The following is an 18,722-nucleotide window of genomic DNA, read 5'->3' as shown; positions in this document are numbered from 1 at the left end:
GTGAGTTCAGTGTCCTTTAATGAACTTGAGGTTCGGTCCTGTGACAAGTGTGGGAAGGAGGGCAGGTGGGGTGGACGGCGCGGGCACCAGGCAGGGAGAGGCGGCGCAGGAGACGGCACCTGCCCCGAGGGCCACGGCAGGTAGAAGACCCTCCAGCTCTGTGAGCCAGTGGACCCAGAAGAGGGGCTGCACCTGCTTGCCGTGGCCTCGGGAGTCTGCCTCAGGGGCAGCTGTTTGGTGCCCGGCCAAACTTTCACCATTGGTCCCGGGGTGGGCTTCATGGGAAGCCTGGGTGCTGGTAGCCAGAGGGGACTGCGTCTGTCCAGGCTCCGTCAGCACTGCCGGCTGCTCTGTTCTCCAGTTTGGGCACCGCCTCTCTCTGGTTTGAGATCAGGTTGTTACTCCCATCTGGGCAACCCCTGCACAGCTGTGACTGGGCAAATGGGGCCAGTGTCCAGCCAGCACTCAGTGCTGACCTGTGACACCCCCAAGGAGGGTCCAGGTGTTCCACGGCCAGGTCAGCTGTGCCCCTGCCAGAGCCCTCAGACTGGGCCCAGCAGAGCTCAGGCTCAGTGTTCCTCCAGGTTCCTCTGGACACTGCTGTGTGGAGAATCCCCCTGGGCACTTGGGGGGAGGCAGCATGTCCCAAATCACAACCTGCAGGGAGCAGGTCAGGAACTACTAGCCAACCACTGGGCCCCTACAGTGGCAGGGGGTCCTTCATGGGGACAGGCTCAGGTGCTCTGACAGGCACACAGGCTAGGTTTGTCCACCTGGCACATTCAGGTCTGGGTCTGGGTCTGGGTCCCGAGGGATGGGGGCTGGCCTGAGGCACGATCTTACCACAGAAGGCAAGACCTCACCTCCTCCTTGTAGGTCCTGGGCTCTCCACACCCGTCACTGTGCTCAGGACTCCTGTGTCCAGGGTAGCAGTGGCCCAGGCCTGAGGAGGAATGAGGGCTGGAGAAGCACCACAGAAACACTCTGGAAAGCCCTTGACCAGGGGCCTGGCTAGGCCTAAGGCCGGGCCCCGGGGCGGTCGTAGAGCAGGGTGTCCACCTCCGCACGCTGCAGCCACAGGCGCTGCTGTGTGTCACCGATCAGTGCACGCAGCTCGTGGCCCAGACGGCAGGCAGGCAAGGCGGCACAGTGGACAGTGTGCAGCTGGCGACATGTGTCACAACAGAGGGCGGGCAGGGCACCAGGGGCCAGGCAGCTATGTGCCTGGTAGCCCGGGGGCTCGGGGACAGGCCTGTGCACACGCTGGGGGCTGGCCCGCCCAGGGCTCCCAGGGGCTTTGGAGGCAGCCAGGTCCCCAGGCCGAGTCAGCAGCTCCCGGTGCAGGGAGAGGAAGGGGTAGTCTCCGGGCGCCAGCTCTTCCTCCTCCAGGGCCCCGTAGGGTGGGCTGCTGGCTTGCTGCGACGCCTCAGCCTCCTCCAGGGGCTCCCAGGTCTCACCCCCAGTGCCCCACAGTTTGGCACTCTGCTCCCAGAGCAGAGGCCTGTAGGCCGGCTCTGAGGGAGGCGAGGCCGGGCCTGGAGAGGACCCTCCATACAGGCTGGCCTCCTCCGAGCCCTCGTCCTCCTGCAGGTCCCGGTACAGGTCCAGCTGGGCCCGGTACATAGCCGGGGAACCCCGGGGGGGCAGGGGTGGTGGCTCCTCTTCCCGGGCCAGCCGCTGCTGCAGCCACGCCACGCAGGAGGCCACATCTGCGCTGGCTCGCCGTGCCTGCAGCAGCTCCTCGGCGGGCAGCACACTGGTGCCCAGCTGCGCCAGCACCTCACTCAGGATCTCACACTCCAGCCGCAGGGCGAAGCAGCCCAGGGCCACCTGCACCAGCTGGCAGGCGGGGGGCAAGGCAGTCACCATGAGGCAGTGGTTGTCCCGGGGCACGTAGCCCATCTTCTGGAAGCTCTGGATGAGGAGGTCGTCTGACAGTGCACCCTTCAGCACATGCACATAGCCCCCTGAGAACATCTGCAAAGGAGGGACCTAGTCAGCATCCGCCCAGCCCTGCCCTCGGCCTTGGCCAACATCAGAGGCCACCACTCCCCCTCGAGATGGCAGCAAGGTGCCAAGTGACTAGACAGTGCCTGGCAGCTGTGCTGACACTCAGGGCCACCCCCAGAGTCTCATGGACTGGGGCAGCCCCAGCCATCACAGTTTAAGAAACGAATCCATTCTCCTGGCTCATAAGTCAACAAAAGAGAGACCCTACTCTTGAGAAATCTTGCCGCCTTCTGGGTCGGTCCCCCTGGGGTTAGCTACTCTGATTAGTGTCCAAGGTGCCTGTCTGCTCCTCTGACCAGGTAGTCTCCTACACACACTGCTCTGAACTCTGCTTTCCCTGTTTCCGGACCTTCTTCCCAACTGTGTGGCAGCCCACCATGTGCGTGACTCACATGCAGCAGGCTGACACCCTGGCGTGACAGGTGATTATGTGCTCTCTGGACTGCAAAGTTGTGTGAGCAGGCCAAGACTGGCTAGGATGATGACTGTGTCGCCCAGCTCCACAGTTCCACAACCCTGGGAGCCTGGGAGCACTACTCTGCTCACGGCATATTGACAGTACCTCCTCGTCAGCTTTATGACAGCTCTACTGTGTGCAAGCACTGTACTTGGAGCTTGGGGCTTTGCCTTCCCTTTACAACGCACGGACCTCAACTGGACTAGTCTTGAGTCCGTTTGTGCTATGGTTTCAGAGAGATTAGGGAACTTGCCCAAAGCCACACAGCCAGGAGGGGGCAGAACCAGATTGGCCCAACACCAAAGCCCAAGTTGACCCTGGCTTGCCCTCTGAATGCATTAATAAAAGTCCTAGAACCTCGAACCAACTGGTGTCCTCTGAGCAGTGGGCTCCAGAGCTCACCTCCCCAGAGAGGCTGCTGCTGCCATGGCAACCGAGGGAGGCAGCTCGCCCACGTGCCCAGTGACATCATCACCTGCCTACTCTTCCCAATTAAGCACCAGGCCACCGGCCCCCACCTGCTGGCCGGCAGCTCACCTATAGGGACCAGGCAAGGCCTGACAACAACCTCCATACCTGGGTGGAGGGGTAAACTAGGTTCGTGCCCAGCCTGGCCGCCCAGCCCTTGACGGCCTCACAGATGTACACCCACCTGGCTTCCTTCTCTATAAATGGTCCAGCCACGTCCTGGAGAAATTAGAGTGACTGTGGAACCTCAAGTCCCTCCTGTGTGCCTGTCCTATGATATTTATGGCAACTGGGGCCAAAAGGCCACTTTTGGGGAGGGCAGTGACACAAGCTTTAAGGGGCAGGATCCGCCCAGCCTATGTTCTCAGCGCTGGGAATGCCCAGGGGGACCTCGACCCAGAGCTGCCCCAACACACACAGGCCTCCTAGCGCGCTCTGAGCCCTGAGATCTCCGGGCTAAGGACACCTGAAATCCCTCTTCCCGGACTACTGGGCAAGGAGGCCTCCTCGGCCGGCGCCCTACCTTGATGGTGGTGAACTCCTTCCTCCAGGGCAGTAGATACAGGTGCACGGCGGCCAGCTCCAGCAGCTCGAAGGCGCGGGCCAGGCCGCGCAGCGCGGGGGCCAGGTCGGCGCGGCCCCACAGGCCGTCGGTGAGCAGCGCCAGCGCGTCGTCCTGCAGCGCCCCGTGCAGGTCGAAGTCTTCCACCAGAATCTGCCAGAGCACCGCGCGCAGCGACGGGTCCCCGCACACGCCTGCGCGGCCGCGCCGCAGCTCGCGCTCCAAGCACAGGCGGTAGTCCTCCGACAGGGAGCTGCTGCCCATCCTGGCGGGCGGGCAGGGTTTTAGGAGCCAGAGGCCGCTCCCCGCCAGCCATGCGCCCCCAGAGCCGCCACCCAGCGTCCACGGGCCCCCTCCAGCCATGAGACCTTGTCCTCGCCAGCCGAGCGGCCCCGGGTACCTACAGCAACCCACTTCCTGGAAACCCGCCCCGCCCGCCAGCTAAGTGCCCCCTCCCGGACAGAGAGCCCCTGGCCACCAGACCCTGCCGTCAGCCCCGCGGGTGGCCGCACTACCTGTCGGTGCCCAGACGCCCGCCGCTCAGCTCGGGCCTCTCCAGCAGCGCTGCGCTCCCGCCAGGAGCCGACGCCGCTCCTCCGCCTTGGCCCTGACGCTCGGGGCGGGGCCTGAACCAGGACCCACCCCCCCAGACTGACTTGGGCGGTGCGGGGTGGGGCCGTTCTAGTTTCCGCGGGGGCAGCGGCCTTGGCTTTGGTCCCGGAGGACCACCGCAGTCCCGCCCCGCCGAGCACGCGTACGGCCTCCTGCTCCCGCGTCGCCCGTGCGGTTCACAGCCGACTCTCCGGCCAAAGAATGTGGGTACAGCGGGGCTTAGTAAATGGGTGTGTCCCAGCAGCCCGTTCCACCGAGGCGAGCACCGGGGCTCGGATGGCCGTGCCCCGCTCTCTGGCCAGGAGGCCCTCGGGAACGCCCGGCAGGAGAACCCGCCACCTAGATGCCGGACGCAGGGCGGGGCTCTGCCTTACCTGGCAGAGTGAGTCGATGGGCGCTGGTGGGCAGGGTCCCCCACCCCACAAAAGACCCCAAGACAGCGGCTCCAGCTGCCCACTGGCCTCTAAAGTTGACCTGCTAGGCTCAAACCCAGCCCCATCACCATGAGATGTGAGCAGGAGAAGGCACTTCACCTCCCTGGGCTGTTACCTCACGGGCTTCTCATGAGGGGCAAACCTGCAGAAGGCCTGGAACACTGGCCCGCCCAATAAATGCCAACTGTCACTGTTTTGTAAGAGCCTTTCCCAGAGAACCTGACACTGCTCTCATGACCAGCATCTGCTGTGGCTGGATCCACACCACCCATCTCTGTGGCCACCCAGGTTGCTGGGGCCCCTCCCTCCCTGGCAGGTGCTGCCCATGAGTAGGGCCCAACTGTGTGCCCTCTCTTCTCCCATTGTTGCAGCGACCATTGCTCGGTGCGCCCAAGTGTTTGCCACAAAACCTCCTGAGAGCCCTCTGGGCAGAGTGCTCTGGGCTCAGGTTCTGCCCAGGTGTGACCTCCAACGCTGCCAACCCACTAGGCTCCGCAGAGCATCCTTCCCTAAGAAGGCCACCCCAGAGCTATCCTCCTGCACAGCCTGGGGGACGAGCCTGGTGTGGTAGATGCTAGTGGTCTCTGGGAGTCTGGCTCCTGCTGGTCAGTGGAGACGTGGCTGTGCTGCCTAGGCCTCCACCCAGCCAGTGAGTGAGGAGCAGGCAAGCCACACAGAGTGAGACATCAGTGACCTCTTTATTTTCAGCCAGGTCAGCAGCTGCCAGGCATGTCGAGTCAGAGCAGACAGTGGGCTACAGGCAGGCACTGACCCTCTGGTTCACACTGACCCACAGGGTATGTGCATGGTTAGGAACTTGCCAGGGGGTGTCCAATGTCTACTGTCAAGGGTGGGAACGTGGCTCAGAGCCCTCAGACATAGGTGGGTGCCCCAGGGATGCCTGGGCCTCCAGGGGAGAGTGGAGTGGTCAATGCCCAATAAATAAACAGTGCAGTCTCAAACCACCTGGGCCCCAAGACTCCAAGGGCAGGGGCTGACAAGCTCTCATCGTGACTCTGACAAGAAACTGGCTCAGGGAGCTGTCACAGGACACAGAAGGCCCGCGCTTGCTCTGCCCTTGTGCCCCCAGGGAGCCCACAGCGCTGGTTTCCTGCACAGGGCTTCCTGGAGGCTGGAACAGGAAAGAGAAGGGCCTGGTTCCTGAGAGCTGACTCAGCTTAGCCCCATCCTGCCAGGAGCAGCCCCTGTGGGCAGATGTCGAGTTAGGGTGGGAACAAAAGCTGCAGGCTCGGTCCACATGGCTCCTGGACAGCCCTCCGCAGGCCCCGTCCTCCTCTACTTGCCCAGGGCCCCCCGAGGCAGCAGCTCCACATAACTCAGGGCACTCTGCAGTGATGTCAGGCAGTAGCCCCCTTCTCCAATCAGGTACCTGTGTGGAGGCAGCACCCGTCACTGGAGAGGATACAAGCGGGCCTGGCATTGCAGAAGGGGCATGTGCCCTCAGGGAGCAGGACCTAGAGGCTGAGGTCCCAGAGGAATTTCAGGGAGGCTGAGCAGGACAGGCAGATGGTGCTCAGGGCTTGGCCCCCAGCTCCTCCACCCCCAGCCCACACAGTGTGAGCAAGGGGTGGCACAAAGGGGCTGGGAAGGGGACTGTGGCCATGTGTACAGGCGGACCCCAGCTGGGAACGCATGCCCAGCTCCCCAGCCCGGGGCTCCTACCCCTCGTGGACGAACTCCTCCAGAGCAGCATATCGGACCCCAGCTGGGGACGCATGTCCAGCTCCCCAGCCCGGGGCTCCTACCCCTCGTGGATGAACTCCAGAGCAGCACACTCGGACCCCAGCTGGGAACGCATGCCCAGCTCCCCAGCCCGGGGCTCCTACCCCTCGTGGACGAACTCCTGAGAGCAGCACACTCGGACCCCAGCTGGGAACGCATGCCCAGCTCCCCAGCCCGGGGCTCCTACCCCTCGTGGAAGAACTCCTCCAGAGCAGCACATCGGACCCCAGCTGGGGACGCATGTCCAGCTCCCCAGCCCGGGGCTCCTACCCCTCGTGGACGAACTCCTGAGAGCAGCACACTCGGACCCCAGCTGGGAACGCATGCCCAGCTCCCCAGCCCGGGGCTCCTACCCCTCGTGGATGAACTCCTCCAGAGCAGCACACTCGGACACCAGCTGGGGACGCATGCCCAGCTCCCCAGCCCGGGGCTCCTACCCCTCGTGGATGAACTCCTGAGAGCAGCACACTCGGACCCCAGCTGGGAACGCATGCCCAGCTCCCCAGCCCGGGGCTCCTACCCCTCGTGGATGAACTCCTCCAGAGCAGCACACTCGGACACCAGCTGGGGGAGGCCACTTCTCAGCACCACGAAGGACAGGATGGGCAGGAGGTCATCAGCACCGCTGTCAGACAGAGGCACGGCTGACCAGGAGGCTCCGGGGGCCAGTGATGCTGTCCAATCCCCAAACCCCCAGCTCTGCCCTTGGAGTGGTCCTGGGCTTGCTGGCTGCTCTCTCTGCACAAAGTACCTAGGAGCGGCCAAGTCATCTCCAAATAAGTCCCCACGGCGGACAGTGGGGACAGCTGCAACCTCACAAGCTTGCCTGAATCTGGTGGGCAGGATAATGGAGGGGATGGTCCAGGTCCCAGGAAGCCTGCTCACTCCTGAGATCAAGCGTCACTCAGCTCAGCGTATCGGGCACCCCAGACCCTCTGTAAGAGGTATCTAAGTGAGCTGAGTGGGGAGAGAGGCCCTGGGGGACCCCCAGAACCCAATGGCCCATGACTACTGGTCTCTGGAGAGAGCATGGGGCAGAGTGTGTCTTGAGTCTGACTGGGAGGCCTCTCACACAATGAGCTCCTGCTGTGGCTTTGCTCCACACCCCCAGGCACTGCACAGCTGCTGGGACTCAGATGCCCAGAAGAGCGAGCTACCTAGTGAGGGCTGGAACCAGACCAGGAACTACTTCCAGTCCTAGAACTGGGTCGCCTGCAGCAACTCACTTGGAAGCCAGATGGCAACCTGGTGAAGGGGACCTGTGGGAGCCAGGCTGGAGCCCCCGTGAAACCTCCCACTGAGGCCAAGCACCCTGGCTCTGGGGTGAGTGGGGAGACCATCTGTTTTCCTCTGCATGGGTGGAGCTCCTCCCTGCTGACCTCACACTCAGCTCACACTTCTAGTGATGTATCTGTCACCTGCAGACCCCTGGGTGTGGGCAGGCCGTGCTACAGCCCGCCCACCAGACTGCAATGACAAGTGGCTTTGGGATGACCCTGGGGCAGGGTGGCAGGAGGGAGCATCTCTGCAGGTGCTGTGGGAATGCCAGCCTCAGGTCAGCACCAGGACAGGAGGTTGCAGGCCACAGGCAGGTCCAGGTGAAACTGAGGCAGAACCAGGCCTCAGAGCCCCACACGGTAGCACCCAGGTGAGGAAACCCCCACCCCACCTAGAGAGGCTGGGGCAAGGAGATGCAGGAACCCCAGGGCTGGGGGCAGAGTACAGGGAGCAAGCTCTTCATTAAGCTAGGTGGCTTCCCCAGGTGTGCAGCAGAGGGACCAAGCACGTCTCTGGAATGAGCGCTCTTAAATTTTATCAGATTAGCAAGAGGGTCCCTGACCCTAAGAAGCCTGGCCCAGAGGAGTGGGACTTGGTCATCCACGGGACTGTAGCCCAAAGTCCTTGTGCCCTCCTGGGTGAGGATGCCTCCTGCAGGGCAGGGAACTGTGGCCCTCGTGTCCGGGGCAGAGTAGGAGGGTCTTCTCTTCACCCGTCCCTGAGGGCAGCCCCTCATGTTCCCAGTATCCAGCCCAGGCCGTGCCCTCCCAGCACTCACATGGCAGCGGTGCCAGGCTGTGGTCCCGCCTCGAGTGCAGGCTCCTGGGCCCGGTAGTAGCCCTCGGCACAGGCACAGATGACCCGCAGGGCCCGGACTGCAGCACAGAAGCAAGGTTTGGGGTGAAGGGTAGGGGAGTCCGTCCCAGGAAAGCCAGCAATCAGAACAGCTCTGAGCACCTGGCACTGCCCCTACGCCCGTCATGTGGATGATCCCTCCCAAGTGTTTCTCACTCACACCACTCATGTCCCATGGGACGCACCACATTCAACAGAAGACCTGCAGCTCAGAGACAAAGCTCACAGGCCCTGAATCGTCCACTGGGACAGGACGCCGTCTCCTCTGACCACGTCCCCCGCCCTCTTCCCAACACCCCCTCACCAATGCACTCCAGCTTCTTCTGGGGGCAGCTCTCCAGGACCAGCAGCCCCAGCTCCTGGGCTGCTGCACAGTAGGGGTAGGCACTGGCTCCCGGGGCCTCAGGGTCCCGAGGGAGCAACTTGGCGGGGATGCCGACAGCTGCTGGGGGCGCGTTCCTGTAGAGCTCCATGCTCCTGCTCAGGGCGGCCTCCCGGGGGCGGTGCACACTCCTGGGGCCAAGAGAGGCCAGGCTCAGTGGCCCAAGGGACCCTGCCCTGAGGACAGAGGCAGGGCGGGGGAAGCTGGCCAGGGCCCAAGTCCCAGGAGGGTGGATGTGGCCCCACAGGCAAACCAGCAGCAGCTGAGGATGACCTCAGTGTAAGCACCAGGGGAAGCAGAGTGTGCGGGATGGGGATGGGCGGTGACATGTGGGGGACGCTGTGCAGGACCCGGGCTGGCAGCACCTGTAGAGGGCCAGCAGCAGGGGCCACAGCGGGGAGAAGAACGGTTCCTCAATGCAAGCCAGGCAGCGGTCCTTGGAGGCGGCCGTGTTCAGGCCTTCGAAAGCCAGGAGGGTCAGCGAAAGCAGCCTGTCTGCCGGGACAGAGCCGGCACAAGGCACTTGGGGCCAGCTGGCAGCCCCTGGACATCACCCAGACAAGCCCACCACCCACCACCTCCTCTCTGTCCCCCCAGGTCCAGCCTCAGTGTGGCTAGGGCCACAGCCAGTGTACTGGCTCCGTGGGGAGGGAGATGCCTGGCCCTCCTTCCACTCCCCTTCACACCAGCCCCTGAGGTGTCCATGTGGCCAGGATCAGAGCTGGGAGTCCAGACCCTCGTCCCTGGGTGCTCACAGGGCCAGACCCAGCTCCCCCGAGGGGCTGAGGAGGCATGCCTGGGAAGAGCAGAGGATGGGCTCTTCCTGAAAAGAGGTGGACCCCACACTGCAGGAACCCCGAGGAACGTTAGCAGCATATTCGAAGACAAGAAATCTCAGGCTCAGAGAGATGGGGTACCCCCCTGGGGATGAGGGAGACCTGCCCAAGGATATGGGAACCCACCCTGAGACGCAGGGTGGGGGGAACCTGCCCCAGGTCCCTCAGAGAGCTGCTCCCCGCCCAAAGTGAGAACAAAGCCTCTGACTGCCATGCCACCATCGCCGGTTCTCAGAAAACCCTGAAAGCCTTCCTCCTTGGAAGGGACTTGGAAGTCATGGCCACCCCAGGGCCCTACCCTTAGGGAACCCACACACTATTCTCAGAATGCAAAGAGCTGGGCAGAGGAGCCATCAGCACCACCAGGCTACACACAGCTGACAGTCCTTGGTTTGGAAGGACACTGAGTCTGACCTGATCCAACAGCTAGGACCACGGGGCTGCTGGAGGCTCTGACAGCAGACTGTCCCCAACCACAAAGCTGCAAAGGACCAGCTGTACCTCCCCATGGCACCCAGTGAGAACATGGGTAATGGAAGGAGACCCCACAGCCAGCCCCGCTGCTCCCAGAGGTAGGGTGGGTGCGTCTGGTAAGCAGGACGTTTGGCCACAGAAGGGTGGAGGAGAGGGCTCTGCAGGTCACGGCTGGCCTGGCTGACCCTCCTCCCAGAGCTTAGCTCAGCTGCTGCCCGCTTCAGAGTGAGAACAGCTCAGCCCTCCCTCCCCCCCAGAGCGGCTCCCGCCCTCACCAACAGCATCATGGATGTCCGTCACGGTGCTCCTCAGCTGCTCCAGCAGCGGCTCCGCCTGTACCCCTGAGGTTGGAGGCTCAGGCCACCCCCCAGGGCCCGGGCCCCACCTCTCAGAAGTGGCCAAGAATTGTTCCAGGTCCTCAAAAGAGCTGTCCTTGCCTGCCAGGGGCGAGGAAGGCCCCTTAGGGCTGCTATCCAACCCTCTGTCGGGAGGCCCGGATTGGAGCGGAGGTGTGGGGGGGCTAGCAGGGGGCCCTTCAGGGGGCCGTGGGGCCAGGCTGGGCTCCGGGGGGGACAGCATGCAGTAGAGGCTCTGTGAGGGCCGGAGCCGCCGGCTTCCAGGAGCCAGCAGCCCGTCAGCGTCAGGGGGCAGGGAGCAGCAGCCTGGGGCTGAGGCGGCCACGGTGCCCCTGCTCACGACGGGGTACAGCGCCCGGTACACGGCACACTGGAGCTTCTTCAGGAGCTGCGAGATGGGGTGGTCGGGAACGCTGTGAGCAGAAGTGGAGGCCACGTGTGTGGGCACAGCTGGGGGAGCCCAGGTTGGAGGGGATGCAGTCCCCTTGCAGGGGCTGAGCCAGCTGGCCCTTGTCCCACATTCCCTAGTCCAGAGAAGCACCTCTCGTATTCTTTCCTCAAGAGGGAATGTTGTACATAAAGCCTGACACCCCCCCCCCCACCTCCGAGAAAGCAGTGAGTGGCCGATGAAACAGCACTGGGGCAAGAGGACTAGTGCCCTGAGGCCAGAGAGCATGAGCCCCAGGCCTCCTCATTCACCTCTTCCCCACCAGTCCTTCAGCCAGCAGCCAGAGGACAGGGACCTTCGGGTCTTGTACCTGAGCAGGTGGGACACCAGGCTGGTCACCAGGGACAGGTCTCCAGGGCTCCTCTTGAGCTTGGCTCTCCAGTGCTTTGGCCAGTCCTGCAAGACAGGACACCTTGGAGGAGAGCATGGCAGGACCCCCATGATGGGACACCCTTTCTCTCTCCCCACCCCCTCACCACAGCTGCACCCAAAAGACCAGGCCTCACTACTGACACCCTGGGAGGTAGGGAAGAGCCATTGCCATCAGGCCCATGTGACCCTCCCCAAACCCCGCCCTCAGGAACCACAGCAGGTGACCCTCCCCAAACCCCCGCCCTCAGGAACCACAGCACGTGACCCTCCCCAAACCCCCGCCCTCAGGAACCACAGCACGTGACCCTCCCCAAACCCCTGCCCTCAGGAACCACAGCAGGTGACCCTCCCCAAACCCCGCCCTCAGGAACCACAGCACGTGACCCTCCCCAAACCCCGCCCTCAGGAACCACAGCACGTGACCCTCCCCAAACCCCGCCCTCAGGAACCACAGCACGTGAACCTCACCACACACGGGCGCTTGCTGCCCACAGGACTTACGTGGTCTTGCTCGTACTCGAGGATGGCAGCATAGAGGGCTCGCTGCTCCCGCTCCTCCGGCGTCAGCGCAACCTGACTGCAGAACCTCCTGCAGAGAAGGGACCAGGCTGGGGCCTCAGGCCGCCTGGCAGGGGACCCCACCAGCCTCCCAGATGCCTTGAGGCTGCGCGCACCTGTTGGCAGCCTCCTGGAGCCGCAGCCGGCGCTCCTCCATCTTCCTCTGCAGCTGGGTGGAGAGTTAAGGCTGTGTCTGATGGCCCCTGCACACGTGCACTGAGCCCAGGCCAGCACAGGACCCTTCCTGACCCAGTGCCCACAGTGGACACAGAGTCCAGCAGGCAGGGGCGATGCCTCCGCCCTCCAGGTGGTAGGGTCTCACCAGGCACGCCAGAGGACACAGCAGGGCCAGAGGATGGGCACCCACTTTGGGGGGGAAGGCAAGCCCCAAGGTGACTTGAAGGATGGAGAGGAGGACGGTCTTTGCAAAGGCTGGGGGTTGGTGGGGGGACCATTCCCTGAGGACATGCCTCTCGAAGCTGGAAGAATTCTGTTCCCATTCCCCAACCCTGTCACCTGTACTCCCCCCACTCGTTCTCTCTCAGCTCAAGGTCACATTCTGCATCTCCCCCATGAATGATGGAAAGGATACAGTCTCCTCCCGAGCTTTGGCGATCACCAGGTTCTCCATCATCTGCCGCTGCAGGGACAGGGTCTAGGAGGGGAGGGGGGAATAAGGCCTGCTTCTCTCCCCACCAACACAGAACCTCCCCGGGACCCACTCACCAGCGATGTCTTCTGCAGGGCCTGGCTAGGGTCCAGACGAGCCATCCGCGCCTCATATGCAGCCTTCAACTTCTGATTCTGTAGGGAGGCCTCCTCCAGGGGTGTCAGCTCCCTGGAAATGGTGACAAACTGCCGTCCCAGGAAGCCCAGGAATGCTCTGGTGACCTAAGGACCCTTCCTGACCCAGCCCTGAGACCAGAAGCAGAAGAAATAGTGATGGGGTCCAGCAGGAAGTATAAAGGAGAGAGGAGGTCTGGGTGGACTGGACCCCTCCCCGCTGAAATGGGGGTGTCCTGTTGCCCAGACTGCTGACTTTTCACAGGAAGCTGGACATCAGACTTTGATGCAAAGCAATCTTGTGTTTGGCAACAACATGAAACTTTAAAGGCTCCATGTGAGCCAAACCGATTAGTTTGCAACCCACAAATGGGAGAACCATGTCTATTGGATAACAGCTACCAAGAGCCACCCAGCACCGTGCTTTCAGTTTGCATGTCTTCCTGCTTTCCTGGGTGGGGGAGTGGAAGTCTGTCCTGGGTGGAAGTCCTGTGCCTGGCCCTGCCTCAGGGCTGCACTGGGAGAAAGGAGGGGCCTGAAAGACAGCCCCTGAGGCCTGGCGGCAGCAGGGCCAGGAAAAGCTGGTTCTACTGTTTATCCTACCTGAGATGCTGGCATCTGTGTCTTTTTTCATCAATTTTAGAAAACTGCCATTATGTCTTCAAATAACACACCTCTCCTGTCTTTTTTCTCCTTTTCTGGAACTTCACTAACCTTATGTTAGACCTTCTATCTCCCTAATTTTTTGTATTTTGTGTGTGTGTGTGTGTGTGTGTGGAGTCATTATGGATGTCCTTTGACCTCTTATCCAATTCACTAATTCTCTCTTTAGCTGTGTCTACTCTGTTGTTAGAAACTTGTCATTTTGTGCACGTGTGGGTTTTTACTGGAAGATATACAACTGACCCTGTACAACACAATTTTGAATTGCACAGGTCTACTGATATGCAGGTTATACTTAAAATTTTAAGTTTACTTAAAATCAACATATAAACGGGCACAGTTTAAACTCATGTTAAGGGTCAACTGTTTTTTTAAATCTGCTGTTGGGAATTATGTATTCAGAGGCCAACTTAAGTTATGCTCAGTTTCTCTACTGTGAGGGTGTTTGGTGCCCCAAACCCTTCAGTTGTTCAAGGATCAACTGTAATTTGTTGTTACTGTTGCCACTTAGTTTTTAACAATAATGTTGGTATTATATTTTTCATTTTGTTTCTATTTGGTTCTTTATTTGCTAGGCCAGGCCTTGTTCCTTGCAGGTATTTTTTTTTCCCTGTAGGTATTTTCACACTTGCTTTTCATTTCTCTGATTACAGAGACCATGGTCATTTTATAAGCAATGTCTGATAATTCTACTTGAAGACTCTGTAGGTCTGTTTCTGCCGTCATTCCTTCGTAGATTCTTACTTCTGTTTGTTCTTGGTTATCTTGGACTGTGTGCTACTTAGTTTATGAAAGTGGAAGGTGCTTTTATCCATTTAGTTTCTGCTAGGTACAAGGGTATTCTATTCCGGGACTCACCAGGGTTAGCTCCCTTTGCCTGACCTCCAACCCAGATTCAGCCCACCTCCCATTTTGCCCCCTCTTACTTCTTAGAGCTTTGCGACTCTACCACTTGAAGCCTCTGGAAGATCTCAGGCGGCAGAAATGGGAGGAGCTTCCCCCCTTCATCTGAGTATACCCGGCGGTGTCGGCTGGCAGGTGAGGGCACAGGGGCAGCCACAGGCACGGCTGGCTTCGTGCATGCTTTCCCTGCAAGACACAGCCACACGTCAGCACAGGGCTCCACATTCCACAGAGGAGACAGACTTGAGGGGGAATGCCCAGGAAAACCTTCTGCTTGGCCCACCCAGCTTGGCAGCTGTCGACTGGGCCCTCTCCAGACACTGCTCTGCCAGCTTCAGCATCTTCAAAGTATCCAGGGGCACAGAGTCCCCAGGTTCTGGGGAGCAAGGGACAAGAAGACTGGTCACCATCACTTCAATCACTAACCAGATTCTTTTTCTTTTCTTTTCTTTTTTTTTTTATAGAGACAGAGAAAGTGTCAGAGAGAGGGATAGATAGGGACAGACAGACAGGAATGGAGAGAGATGAGAAGCATCAATCATCAGTTTTTCGTTGCAAGACCTTAGTTGTTCACTGATTGCTTTCTCATATGTGCCTTGACCGTGGGGCTGCAGCAGACCGAGTAACCCATTGCTCGAGCCAGCGACCTTGGGTCCAAGCTGGTGAGCTTTGCTCAAACCAGATGAGCCCGCGCTCAAGCTGGCGACCTCAGGATCTCTAACCTGGGTCCTCTGCATCCCAGTTCGACACTCTTCCCACTGCGCCACCACCTGGTCAGGCACTAACCAGATTCTTGCAGAGATAAAAACAGGAGCACACACACACAAAAAGAGCACATTTGCTGTCTTCTAACCTCTGACTCCTGGGACAGTCCACCTACCCTTCATCTCTGACCATCTATCTGCCTGGGGCTCTGAGCTTGGCCAGCCCAGCATCTGACTGACTGTCCTCTCATCTCAGCTGCACCATCAGAGCCCCCTTTCTACCTAAGAGGGCCTTTGTTCCTGAGGACTTCACTTATGCCTCCAGCCCCTCCTCCAGGTGGGCCACCAGCCACGGGCCACTTCACAGAGGCAGCTTCGTCACCCGTTTCCCAGCCTCTGGCTGTGCTCAACCACCTGCTGCCTCCCCAGGGCTTCCGTTCTGCACCCCTCCTCTGGGCCTTGTTTCTACCAGCAGCACTACTATAGCAGCTGCCACCCAAAAGTTCCTGGACACCACAGGCCCAGTTCCTGACCCACCTCCTTCTTTCTTCAGAGACAGCCTCTCATCTCATCCGCCCACTGAAACTGTCCTCACCCCTCCGTCTGCCCAATTCCGAGTGCCCCCAGACTGCTCAGGGTCTCTCTCCTCCAGCCTACCCCAGGGGCTACTGCCATCAAGCTCCTCCCAGTCCTCAATACGAGTGCCCAGAGCTCTGCTAAGCTCACTGGCTTCCTAGGACAGCTCCAATTCTTTTGACCCCCACCTCTCCCTGGCCACTTGTACATTGGTCTGCTGCACACTTCCAGTAGAGTGTGCTGTGGTGGAGCTCTCTACCCCTCCTTCACAAGTCTTCCCTGCACCCCATCTTACTGCTCCCCACCAGCAGCTCGTCTTCCCCTCCAGTAAGTCAGGTGAGGTCCACCTTTAAAGAACATCCCAAGCCCTTCTACCTCCAGGTGTTCTCACTGTGGGAACCTCCAGGAGGCTCTGCCACCGTGCTGGCCTCTCTGCACAGCGCTGCCATGAGCTAATTCTCCCATAAGAACAGCACCAGTCCTACCCACGGCCTTGCCCGCTGCTACTGCTCCTCACCCTCTTCAGCCTTCCTGCCCTTCCTTGTACCCACACCCACTCTCAGCTCAGGGCTTTTGCATACACCTCTGCTGGGAACGCTTCCTCAGCCTCTGCTCAGCTCACCCCTCTGTGGTCATGTCCCTCCTCATCTCACCCCTCAGTGCACCTGTCCTTTCCTGTTTCCACGTCACACCATGATAGCTCACGCTTACTGAGTGCCCACCCATTCAACTTCTGCTAATGACCAAGTGGGCAGGACAGCACATGCCCAGGCCTGAAACCCACCAAGGGCAAAGGTATCCAAAATCTGCCCCGCCCAGGAGCAGCGGTGAGGCCAAGAGCTGTACCTTTGGTGGTTTCCACTTCTTCCAGCAGCACCTGGGAGATATAGTGGATGCTTCTCAGGTATTCTGTATATGCTTCCTGTTCCCGAGGAGGAGAAATGGCAGAAGTTAGGCAGTAGAGACAAAGGCTTCCATCACTCCTGCCTGCTGCCCTTGTGAGAAACACAGGCCCTGGCTGGTTGGCTCAGTGGTGGAGCATCGGCCCGGTGTATAGAAGACCCGGGTTCGATTCTTGGTCAGGGCACACAGAAGTGACCATCACCTGACCAGGCAGTGGCACAGTGGATAGAGCGTCAGACTGGGATGTGGAGGACCCAGGTTCGAGACTCTGAGGTTGCCAGCTTGAGCGCGGGCTCATCTGATTTGAGCAAAAGCTCACCAGCTTGGACCCAAGGTCACTGGCTCAAGCAAGGGGTCACTCAGTCTGCTGTAGCCCCCTGGTCAAGGCACATATGAGAAATCAATCAACGAACAACTAAGGAACCACAGCAAAGAATTGATGTTTCTCATCTCTCTCCCTTCCTGTCTGTCTGACCCTATCTGTCCCTCTCTCTGACTCTGTCTCTGCCACAAAAAAATAAAAAAGGGACCATCTACTTCTTCACCCCTCCCCCTTCTCTTTCTGTCCCACAGCTACGGTTTGAATGGTTGGAACAAGTTGGCCCAGGCACTGAAAATAGCTCCATGACCTCACCTCAGGTGCTGAAATAGCTCAGTTGCCGAGCAACAAAGCAGAGGCCCCAGATGAGCAGAGCATTGCCCTGTGGGGGGCTTGCAAAGTGAATCCCAGCCAGGATGCATGCGGGAGTCTGTTTCTGTGTCTCCCAGACTCTCACTTAATACAAAATAAAAAAAAAAATTGAATAGAAGAAAACACGGGAATAGTGCTGTCTGCTTATCTCTGAGACACACATGAGTATCTAGCCTGAGGCGGTTAGCTGATTAGCAGGCCTGCCTGGGGCACTGATAGGGTCCCTCTCCTCCAGACTTGAAGGAAAAGATGCCCGGCTGAGTGTTCATCCCTCTTCCCACTGCCTTTCTCTCCAGCACAGGAAGGAACTGGGATTCTCCTTCAGTGGCCAGGGGAAGCGGCTTTGTGAGTTGCTGTCATTTTTCACTATGCTAAAAATTTCCTTCCTGTGCCGTTCTGGGAAGTTCGTGAGAGAGTGATGTTGCAAAGTTTAGACTCACTTTCCGGCTTAGGTTCTGGGAACTTCCTTTCCTGAACCCCACTGCCTGGGTACGCAGGAGTTTAGAACAGGAGAATATTGCCAGTTTCAGGAGTGAGAATACTGTTTGGGGCTCCCTGAACAAAGAGCAGGGCATAGAGGAGCCACAGCATGGTGTTTTGTTCTGTGTGTGCTGCATCCCGGTTCTCAAATTATTCATGTTGAAGTCTACACCTCAGAGATTAGGATAAAATGGATTCCAGAAAGGATTTCTGACTTGTGGGGCACCCGCTTGCGTTCCCCAGATGCGCGCAGCTCCCCCCGCTCCCGCGCAGCCCCGTGAGAGCGGCTCAGCCGGCTCTCCCACCTGGTCGCCACCCTTGGATCAACACCCATTCCCGGAACGAGGAACAGCGTCCCCGCCTGCGGCGGAGGCGGCGGGGAAGGCACAGCCCGGAGGGGCCGCAGTGAATCCGTTCGGGATGCCGTCCCCTGTGGGAGTCTCATTAACCCTAAGCGTCTGCCCGGAGTGCGCACGCGGAGCTGCCCGCCAGCTGCGCTTTGGAGGCTCCTCCGCGGACCCGATTGTAGCCCCAAAGCTGCTCCGCGGACCCGACTGTAGCCCTTTGACAAATAAAAGCGCGTCTCGAATTCCCGACTCGCTGAACAGACGGGAAAACCGAGGGCAGACAGCCAGGGAGCTGTCCAAGGTCAGCAGCAGCCGACACCCGCGCCCAGCGCCCCGCCGTCGCCGTGGGGTCCTGGCGGCGCCCACCCACGGCCCCGCCCTCGCCCACGCCCACCGCGCCGGCCTCGCGGGAGGGCCGTGCCCGCCGCGCCTCGCCTCACCCGAGGCCGGTTGCCGGTGTCCAGCTCGATGGCCCCATTAGCTAGCTTCATGGCGCACTGCAGCGGCTTCACCGCGCCGTCCCCGGCCGCAGCGGCCATGGCGCCGGGCGGGGAGGCGGTGCTGGCGGCCCCAGAGGTGGGGCGGGCGGCCAGAAGACCGGAACAAAGAGTGTGCGGGAGCGGGCGCAGCCCGAGCCGCGGACCGACGGAACACCCGGGACCCGCACGGGCGCACTTCCCGGCTGCCCCGCCCACGCCGCGCGCTCGGCGCGGCGGGCGGAGCTCCCTAACGACCTCTGCACGCAGTTGCCAAGAACGCTCGAGTTCAAGAACCGACCCCTCCACTCCACGTCTGCGGCCCGCCCACCGCGCGGCCCCGCCCACCGC

At 60.5% G+C, this 18,722-nt stretch overlaps 2 protein-coding genes across 3 annotated transcripts; both read right to left on the bottom strand.

Moving 5' to 3' along the window:
* Position 1: 1 nt before the first annotated feature.
* Positions 2-5,155, bottom strand: SPATA2L (spermatogenesis associated 2 like). 2 transcript variants are annotated; one of them, XM_066348901.1, is made up of 3 exons: positions 4,013-5,155; positions 3,459-3,762; positions 2-1,977 (listed from the first exon to the last, which is right to left on the bottom strand). In XM_066348901.1, exons 2-3 carry the CDS (start codon positions 3,759-3,761, stop codon positions 1,018-1,020), a joined length of 1,263 nt encoding a protein of 420 aa, XP_066204998.1. In that variant the 5' UTR covers position 3,762; positions 4,013-5,155; the 3' UTR covers positions 2-1,017. The 2 variants fall into 2 exon arrangements, with proteins under 2 accessions (XP_066204998.1, XP_066204997.1); XM_066348900.1 differs by lacking the exon at positions 4,013-5,155 and having other exon boundaries at positions 3,459-3,937.
* A 67-nt stretch (positions 5,156-5,222) lies between these two features.
* VPS9D1 (VPS9 domain containing 1) lies at positions 5,223-18,638 on the bottom strand. Its single transcript, XM_066348896.1, has 15 exons — positions 18,336-18,638; positions 16,321-16,396; positions 14,478-14,570; positions 14,218-14,380; positions 12,572-12,683; positions 12,438-12,500; positions 11,962-12,014; positions 11,789-11,876; positions 11,226-11,311; positions 10,387-10,880; positions 9,167-9,296; positions 8,724-8,932; positions 8,343-8,439; positions 6,807-6,911; positions 5,223-5,933 (listed from the first exon to the last, which is right to left on the bottom strand). Exons 1-15 carry the CDS (start codon positions 18,432-18,434, stop codon positions 5,840-5,842), a joined length of 1,962 nt encoding a protein of 653 aa, XP_066204993.1. The 5' UTR covers positions 18,435-18,638; the 3' UTR covers positions 5,223-5,839.
* Positions 18,639-18,722: the final 84 nt, after the last annotated feature.

Source organism: Saccopteryx leptura, chromosome 9, assembly GCF_036850995.1.
Source record: "Saccopteryx leptura isolate mSacLep1 chromosome 9, mSacLep1_pri_phased_curated, whole genome shotgun sequence".
Taxonomy (NCBI): Eukaryota; Metazoa; Chordata; class Mammalia; order Chiroptera; family Emballonuridae; genus Saccopteryx; species Saccopteryx leptura.
This window is presented reverse-complemented; position numbering and strand designations above follow the sequence as displayed.